The sequence below is a fragment of the Acomys russatus genome, chromosome 23 (genome assembly GCF_903995435.1).
Source record: "Acomys russatus chromosome 23, mAcoRus1.1, whole genome shotgun sequence".
Taxonomy (NCBI): Eukaryota; Metazoa; Chordata; class Mammalia; order Rodentia; family Muridae; genus Acomys; species Acomys russatus.
Window position 1 is genome coordinate 19,727,138 of NC_067159.1, and position 10,176 is coordinate 19,737,313.

At 39.1% G+C, this 10,176-nt stretch overlaps 1 protein-coding gene across 1 annotated transcript in view; it reads right to left on the minus strand.

Annotated features, from left to right (window-relative positions):
• Snx7 (sorting nexin 7) overlaps positions 1-10,176 on the minus strand; it is a 93,268-nt gene that overhangs the window by 24,057 nt on the left and 59,035 nt on the right. The window contains exon 8 of the mRNA XM_051165994.1: positions 2,931-3,083. Coding sequence (XP_051021951.1) covers positions 2,931-3,083 — 153 coding nt within the window. The remainder of the gene's footprint in view (positions 1-2,930; positions 3,084-10,176) is intronic.

Genomic DNA, 10,176 nt, shown 5'->3' on the forward strand with positions numbered 1-10,176 from the left:
GGGTTTTATATAGAAAATAATGGAGTAGCATTTTCTGCCTTCACCCTTCAGACAGAGTCAAGTGTCTCCCACAGATTCATGGACCTCAGTACGGCATTTCAGAATGGCAATTGCTAGAGCCTGACTCAGACCCACTCGGCATATGTGTAATCTCATTTCCCTCTGTCATTTTGATATTTAAATTAGAAAGTAATACAAGCTGTGATCATTTCCCTTCATACAAGTGAATCCAAAGGCAGATGTTTGAACTCTATCATTTGCAACAGGAATAGACCCTTTGGGACTTTATCTATGTGACTACTGAAGAAAAGGGAGGCATTTCTTTGCGAATGTGATTATACTAAAGAGGGGACAGGAAGATCAGAAAACACTTGATTTTCCCGTGTGTCTGAGACAGTCTGAAGTTAACAGATGACAGCACACTGCTGATCTTTAGGCCCTCACAGCTTTTCTACTAATTAAGTCTTCTTCATTACTAAGGGGTGCCAACTTCTTTATCTTGCTTTGGTGGACTGATGTGCCAGATATGTTAAAATTTATCACTGAGGAAAGAACAACAAATATCTGGAGCAGTGACAGAACTGCTAGGAATGACATTTGCAATGAGGCATGGTGATGCTAATTTCACTGTTTTCAAGGAAGCAGCTCATGTCTATAAACCAAGTCCTAGCACGAGAATGCCATGGATACACATTTATGTATGATGTGGTGCCAAAATCCAAACATTTCAATCAAATTTAACTGAATTAATAAAAACATTTTCTCCAAAAAAAAAAAAAAAAAAAAATTAAGAACTTTAAACTCAGGTCCACTGTAGTGGCACATACCTTTAACCTCGGCACTCTGGAGGCAGAGGCAGACCGGTATCTGAGTTCACAACCAGCCTGGTTTACATAGCAAGTTCTAGGTCAGCCAAGGCTACATAGTGAGAGCCTGTCTCAAAATAGAAGCAAATAAAGAAAAGAAAAACTCAACCAACCAAACAACAACAACAACAACAAAAAAGCCCAAACTTAGAAAAATCAGCAGAATTTTTCTGAAAAAAAATCAATATTATTTGCCATGCAGTTTTAATATCTTAATGTATCTATGCTTCATAATAATAATCATATATTATATATTCTCATTTTCAAGACATTTTATTTCTTTCTTTTAGAAAAGGATTTATTTGTATTTTTAAGTGTGTGTATGTATGAACATGCATGCATGCGTGCATATGTATGTGTGCATGTGTGTGTGTGTGTGTGTGTGTGTGTGTGTGTGTGTGTGTGTGTCCGTGCTACTCATGCATCCAGAAGAGGGCATTGGGTGTGATTGATATCCTGGAGCTAATGTCAGGCAGTTGTGTGGCTTGACATAGCTGCTGGGGGCTAAACTCAGGTTCTCTGTAAGAAAATGATATGCCCTTAACTGTTGTGTGCCTGTCCAACTCCACAAGGCATGCTCATGTCACTATAGCTGATTGTCACTGTGATTCCTTAAGGTAAATAAGCCCAGGCTGGACCACAGAGGAGATGTTTTAAACTGCACATATTTAAACAGTTGTGGTACTAACACCTTGTGTGTGTAAAAAGACTTCATTAAGGGGAAATGCTCATTCAACCCTGAGATTCACAGACATTTTCAGCTATTTGGGTTACATAAAGGGTATGAATTCAGGATCAACAATAATGAGCGACTACACATCATCAGATAAAAACTCGTCGGCCTTCTTAGGAGGAATGATGAAATTAAACTGATAATGTGCTCTGCAGCCTAATCTTTATCTCAGCACCATCCCCATTTCTTCCTGCAGTGCAGCTAAATGATTTGAACATGTCCCTCACTTCTGTGTTTTTGTCCATGGACTTGGACTTTTCAAATCTTCATGTGGAGATGCCTTATTCAAGATTCAGTTTTCAGCTTCATCCTAGTCTCTGAGGATCACAGTATCTCTTGTGTATTAGATTAGAGCCCCATGCAATGTTTTTCTATCCTGGAACCAGCATCAGGTTTTAGGATCCCTTGTTTCAACTGTTTCCTCTACTGAGTATAACTCCTTCAGACACGGACTGTCATACATGCTGTGTTCTCTTGATAGGGTTACTGCATAATGCTTGGATAAAAGTAAATGGTCATTTATTTCTTATTTTATGAAAATCTCCATATTGGTTTCACTTTCAAAACAAATAACTACTGAATTTAAGCTACCTATAAAATGATCATTATTGTAGATATATAGTATAGATTCCCCAACCTAACAGTTTCATATATTTGTTATTTTTGTCAGAGGAATGTTAGAGATATGTATTCTAAATATTCTTGCAGGAAAGTATGTTTAGACCTTTTTGGGTGGAAAAGAAATAGTATTAGAAAATTCCTTTGAGAAAATAGCTTCCTTGAGGAAGTTAATTGCAAAATTGAAAACAATTGTTCAAAAAGAAAAATGCTAATTAAGCACCACTTGCCCTCCCCCAAATACTTGCTACTTTTGTGTAGACAGAAATATAGATCAGCTACATGTTCCATGTTGCTTTTTTAGTAGTTATGGGATAGCAGAGATGCAAGGCTCAGGGACAACCCTTGATTGATTTTGTGGTCCTTCAAATATCTGCTCTTTTTCTTCCTTTGCAAATTGAAGGAGGGATGGGGGGATGGGAAGTGAAGGGATAATAATTGAGATGTAATCTGAATAAATTACTTAAATGAAAAAAAAGGAAAAAAGATAGACACAGAAAAGGGGGGAATAAGGAAAGCATCAGAAACATCCCATTCTCTTTTGAAGAACGCAAATCCTTCCATAACCACCAATGGAGTTTGTGAGGGGAACAAACCAGAATGGAGTCACCAAGGAACCTTTGTACGGTGATGGCTGGCTCTTTCAACAGGGCAGGTAAGACAGTAAAGAGTGTACATTTAACCAGGAAGTGCCTTCAGGACCCACGGCTTACCTGCTCGTAGTAACGGATGTTCTCTTCTGCTGTGTCTGTAAACGCTGACTTGAGATCATTTTGCATGTGCTGCCTCCACCTTTCCCAGTCTGCTTTCAGGGCATTGTTGGCACATTCCACTTTGTCTTCAAGTTTTCCGATTTCTTCGGTAAGCTGAAGACGCAACAGAGAAAGGTAAGTCGATGTGTGCAGTCTGGCCATGCGGAGAATTCATTGAGTCCATGTAGATGGACCATTATATTAAGGCTAAGAATAGCTCCTGTTTTGGGGTGTGGAAGTCATCAGCACTGACCATCGATAGGAGTTAAAAGTGGAAAGGACACTGCATTTAGCAGATCCTGTTCAACAGCTCAAGAGTTTGCCTCATGAGCATTTCAGTTTAGATAAGATCTCCCCAACCCTGTGCTTTAACCTCACTATTTGCAAAATAAAGAAAACTGAATATTACACATCTGAGAAAGAATTGCACTAATACTCTCATGATCGCTATCATTAATGGTGATAGTATTTATATTTATGGTAAAAGATATGGGGCTTCATTTTAGGTTCTCAGTCATGATTCCCAATTCTAATTACTTTTTAACCAGAAGCCAAATTAACTACATGCATGGCCATAAAGATTATGTTTTCAAATATGTAGACCTAGGGGATTAACTTATACAGTTTTACTTAGACTGCTGGATGCCTTAGTTTGGGGTTACTGTTTCTGTGATGAAACACCATGACCATTTCAAGTTTGGGAGGAAAGGGTTTATTTGGTTTACACTTCCGTACTGTAGCCCATCACTGAAGGAATCATGGGAATAACTCAAACAGGGTAGAAACATGGAGGCAGAAGCTAATGCAGAGGCCATGGTGGGGTGCTGTTTATTGGTTTGCTCTCCATGGCTTTCTGAGTCTGTTTCTTTTTAGAGAACGAAGTGACACCAGGGATGACATTATCCACATGACCTGGGTGCTCACACATCAGTCACTAATTAAGGAAATGGCCTTCAGCTGCATTTTATGAAGGCCTTTTCTCAATTGACCTTCCCTCCTTTCAGATAATTCTTGTGTCAAGTGGACATAAAACTGTCCAGCACACTGGACACTACCAGGCCCACAATCTCAAGATGTCTGACCTCCCATCCATCTTCCATTAGACAAGCTTAGTGCATTATTTACATTTTTGTTCCACTTTCCCACCAAACTTGGAGCATGCTGTCCATTGCTTTAGTCTTTAGATTTAGCACACTGAGACATATTTCACATATGTATGTGTTTGTTAATATACTCAGAATAATTTATTAAGTGTCTTGTCTATACCAGGCATGCCTCTGGGACTGAAAGATTCAGCAGTGAAGGTATCAGACAAAAATTGTTACTTTTCCTAGAGTTTATTCTCTCCTGGGGAAACAAACTATAAACAACATAAATAAAATATGAGCTATCAACTGGTAATAAAAACTAACATGGAAAATAAAGCCCAATGTAGACAGAAAATGTTAGGCTACTGAAGTTACAGACACAGTGACCAAAGGAAACTTAAGTAAGAAAACACCATTAGAATTAAGATATAATGTTTGAGATTGAAACATGGGGTCCTCTTGGTGAAAGCTCTCTTGGCGGAGGACATGGGCAGGCCATGGACCTGGTGAAGGACACATGGCTGTCAGTGTTCACACAAGAGGCAGGTGTGGACTGGAAAAAGCAGGGGAAGTCCCGCGAGAGGAGGTGAGAGAAGCAGCAGAAAGAAGATTGCATAGCTCCATTCCATGGAAAGGCTCAGGAGTTTACTGAGCCAGAGCAAAGTCAAGAGCTATGATCAGAAACGGCATCTCTCTCATGTTCATGACACCACATTTTTCATGTTTTAAAAGGGACATAATACTTTGTCATCATTTGTGGTCAGATGACTTCATGAAGGGACATCATTTAGAAGGCATTTCTTATTTCAAAGAAATTACAATGGGAAAATGTCTTAAGGTCAGTCAAATATATTTTTATTGGTGCTTGAATTAACTTTTTTTTAACATTAAATTTTACAACTGTGTTTGTAATTTTACACTCTATTTTCCTAAGAGCATATTTTATATATGTACATATTCTCTCTCCCTCCCCCCCCTCTCTCTCTCTCTCTCACACACACACACACACACACACACACATATATACATATACATATATATACACACTTATATGTGTACGCACATTTTTAATTCTATATTCCCCAAGGGGGATTTATTTGGTGGTGAAATTCATGGTGTGCTTTTTTCTTGTTTGCTTTGTTTGGTAGAATTATCTCAATGATACCACTAATCACTTCATGAGTTTCTGGACTCATTTAGGTAATTTTTTAGCTGAATCCTAGGGGAACTGTCTCACAGATTGTTAAGTGAATGGCTAATAATGATAGGCGATGGGTGCTAACAGCTACACCTGAAGTAAAGCTGTTAAAAGACCAAACACAAGCGGGATCCATGCCTGTGAGATGGGGCTTTGAGGCTGCTAGCCTTACTTTGAGATTCTGGCTAGATTCTTCCCAGCTGCAGAGCCATACCGATAATAAACAAATATTTATGGTTCAGAGGTCCACTCACCAACTGTGACCATATTCTCTTCAGCTTCGCTTTGTGGTCTACATAATACTATACACATGTATGGGATGGCTGTCAAGGAGACTCTCCAGAAACTGGCTCCAGGAAACAGTATTTCACTCTTATGTTTGTCCTTTCTCCATTTCTTGTGAAGGTTAAAATGTTACCACTGCTATACCCAATTTACAGCAAAACTGTCTTCCGTCCCTCTGTACACCGCTGCATTAAAGCTCTCGAAACAGTTAGTTTGAGATGGTCTACCTCTGTGTAAGGTCTACTGCCGTTTTAGAGAGGAGTTCTCTTCTGACCTCAGGGGCAAAGTCAGGAGCATCACAATTAAGAGAGTTGAGAGAGGCTTCGACTTCCAGCTGAGTCCTGCTACTATCTATTATAAGTTATGTGATACCGTAAGGCTATTTGAGGGAGTCCTAGCCCCTCCATCCATAAGACAAACATAAAAATAATAGCACTTATTTCATAGGAATTTTTTAAAATGCAAAACACTGACTTACAATTTGCCTACTAGATGTTTGTTCTTGACATCACTACCAAAAACATCACACCACCAGCATTAGCTGCTACAATGGACACAGGCATCCTTTTCTTTTCTGGCACTTTGGTCTCTGGCAATGTGTCGTCATCCTTCTGCCAATATCTGGGCTTTACTTCAATCACGAGTGCTGCCTCTAACCTTTTCTTTACAGTGTGGAGGATGACACATATGCTTTAAATAACTATGGTCAATTCTTGCTGTTTTTGCTTGTTGCTCTTGCCAAGTTCATTATTTACGTTTGTTTCTTTTGTATTGCTTTGAGTTCATTATTTCAGTTGGAAAAAAGAAAAGAAAAATAAGAATATTTCTGCAAAGTGAATCATCCTCCCATGATTTCAACTCAAAGAATCGCTACTTAATAAGAAACTCAAGACACCCAATTCAAAGAATCCTCTGCACTGCATCGTATGTTCTAATCCTGCATGAGAATGTAATGTAATCAGAGGCTCTTCCCCTGAGTTTCTCAGTGGACTTTGATTTTCTCACTTCTCTTTTGAGACTGGGTCTTCATGTAGTCTATCCTGGCAGAGATGGCTTTGAGCTCCTGCTGCCTTCACTTTGTTCCTGTATTCTCAAACCCGGTTTATATAGTTCTAAGGATCTAAGTCAGGGCTTTGTGCTTTCTAGGGAAGCACTGCATGAACTGAACTACAATCCAAGCCCCTTATTCTTGCTTTATTTCAAAGAGCAGGTGTTCTGAGTCTGCCATCTGTCTGGATTCTGATAGAACATAGACCTATCAACAAACATCAACAAATTGGAGAAAATAGGATGTGTTTGAAAACCACAATGCCAATGTAGCCCTTCCTGTGCACTGGTGTGCTCCGTACTAACAACAGGCAGGCTCTGCTAGCTGTTACTATGTGGAATTCAGTTCATACTCTCGATTGCAGAATAGTGCAGAAAAGCCTGGGATGGATCAGACTGAACTTTTCCTAACTGTTCTTTTCACAAATACTTGTAGCAATTGGCGCTCTGTCAGGTGAAACCTGAAAAAAACAAGCAATTACCAGCAAATTGTTCTAAGACAAAAATAAAAAATAAAAAGAGTGCTAATAGAATACTGGAAGGTAATGAGAAAGGTTTATATTTAATAGGAAAGCTAATGGGTAATTTCTAGCTTCAGTTTTATTCAGCTAGAAATTAGCCACAGAGTTAAATGAAACTCATTAATACCAGGACACAAAACAAGATCTTCTACTAGTACATACCTGTAGAAATAGTAACAATAGCAACAATGAAGATTGCCATTGGGCATTGTTTTAAATTATATGCTTTGCATATATTATCGCAGTTTATATAAACATACTGTAAATTAGGTTTTCTTATCTTTCTATCAGAGCTGGAAGCCAGGGAGAAAAAACTAGCAGGTTACATGATGGGTGATATACCAGGGTTTAAAGTAAAAAATCTAACATGCATGTGTTCTCTCTATGCCTACAAAATATGACCATGCATTGGCCTTGCTTGCCTGTGACTTTCATAGGTGACATACTTCAGCTCTCATTCTCAAAAAGATTGTCATCTGTAAAGATAGAGATATGTAAAGCGAACCAAAAGCTATGAGTAAAATGAAGAACATAATACATTTGTCATGAAGGGAAGTATTCAAATGAATTTAAAGATGCAGGGTAGAAGACTAATTCTGGTTGTGGGGCAGGTGCTATTTAGAGCATTTATTTACTGGGCCTAGGTGAGGTTCCAGCATGAACACAGACATTATGCTTCAGTGAGACAAACAAGGGAGAGATGATGGTAGAATTTGGAGTGGACAAGAAGAAACATTAGAAATGTAATAAAGAAAGTAGATTGAAGAATGGAAGGTAGACATGACTAGGTTTCAAATGAATTCTGCAGGGGTAAACACTGAAGGCTTTGTTCAGTGTTTTGTTTTTAAAATTTATTTATTTATTCACTCACTTTACATCCCAGTCATAGCCCCCTTGTTAGTCCTTCCCTCTTTCCCTCTCCTGCCCTCCCCACCTGTTCCTCCAAAAATGGGAGTCCCTCACCCACCCTCCCACCCCAGCGCATCAAGTCACATCAGGACCAAGAGTGGATGTGTTTTAAGTAGATGAAACAAGGGTGGCAAAAAAAGACAGGAGGGAGGAGAGAAGACAAGGAAAGAGTGGGTTGGAAATAGGAACTCAGAAAATTATCAAGCTGAGGAACAGAGCTTCTCTCACTCATTCACCCACTTAATCACTCACTTATCCTGTGATAGTCACTCAGCATCCATCCTGTGTACATTAGGTACTAATGGATGGAGAGAAGCAAGCAGGCATCCTTACGAACTTCTGCTGAGAGGAGAAATACAAAGCAAGTGGTTAAAGAAATGTGAACAGTAATCCATGTGGAGTGGTCAGCACAGGATCACAGACACACACTTACTCTGGAGTTTCGTAAGACCTGTGGGTGGCTCTTTATTGCTGGGATCTAGGACAGGAGTATGAGAGTGTTTCAGGGTGGCTGTGAAATCTTAAGATGCCTGGAGGTGTTTGGATTGTAATAGAAGTGTCCCCGAAAGAGCTTAACAAACAGATTCTTATGATAGCAGGGAAGGTAGAGACCGAATGCTGGAAGGCAGAAATGGGAGAGTCTAGATAATGGGCACCAGAAGAAAAGTCCAAGTTGTTTACAATGTGAAATGGAACAGCAAGTGGGGTGGGGCAAGAAATGAGGCATGTCAACGGTAGTAATGTGGTCATTCTCCCACACTGCCCTTCTTAATTGTGAGTCCCAGTGTTGGATAGTAAACTAAGATCCATTCATTTATAAGGTGATGTTAAATGCCAGAGAAGGGAAGGCAAGAGAACTCAAGAAAAGAAATTTCAAAAAAAGAAAAGAAAAGAAAAAAGAAAAAAAGAAAAAGAAATTTCAAGATTACATCTACAGATTGAAGTTTCCAAATGAACTCTGGGTACTAATTTTGGTAGCTTTGTCAAACTGGTGAGTAATTGGTTCTGCCATCTTGATTGTGTATAAGCAGAGGTGAATATTTAAGTAGTAAAATAACAAAGTTAAAGAAAGGGGGTAACACTACTATGGGAACCACCCAGAAAAGGGTTTTTCATGGTAGAGCAGCAAACACAGAGCTTCACCCTGAAGAGATACACCTCCTTCACAGAATAGTTATCACTTGGATAGAAACAATTCCCCCAAAGACCCATGAGTTAACACTTCCACGTGTTCCAGGAGGTGGTGAAAGCTTGGAGTAGGGGACTAATGAGAAGTTAAGCCAGTGGGGACATATACTTAAAGCAGATATTAGGACCTCTGTTCTTACTTTTTCTCCCCTTCCTTCTCAGTTGCCATAAAGTGAGCATCCTTCCCCTCCTCAGGACATGGTGTTCTGTCTCACCACAGACCCAGAGGGAAAAGGTCACATGACTGTGGATAGATGTTTTTGGAAAAATTGGAAAACTGGACAGCACACAAAGTTTTTCATTTGATATTTTCACTCTTGAATCCTGTTATAATTTCTTCTAGAATTAACAACAACAAACACACATTAGTGGAACTCATTTGGACATTATCAAAACAATGGTTCTATAAAATAAATGTTCATATCATTAAAACGGGTTCCGTTTGTTGACTGTAACCTCTTCTGGTGTAATCATTTGTTTTGAATTATTACAGAATCAGGGTTATATGAAAATTGTAAATATTTTACCTTTTCTAAGTAATTGGAATGCTATTCATATTTAAGGAAATAGAATCTTTAAGTCTCATAAACCTACAATAGAATCTAGCCAGTTTGAGAAATATAAATATATTCAGAAAACTCTCTATGCATAGTGACTAGGGTACAAGAAATGGGTTGCAAGAGTAATTTAACTTGGTCTATTCAAAGCCCCAAAAGAAGCCCACTGTGGTAGTCCAAAGCATCCTGCCTCAAATGCCAGTGGTGCTAACGGTATCTTCAAATGAAGGTCTGGACCTTAGTCAGACAGGACTCTGACAAGATAAACAGAAATCCTGTTACTGGGGAAACAAAAAACTAAATGCAGCATTCATAGAAATCTCATAAGGCAGGTTTCTGTTCACCAGGAAAGCCACTACTTCCCTTCTCTGGCCCCAAAGACAACTACCTTGGGCAAGGGCATCTACTCTCTGA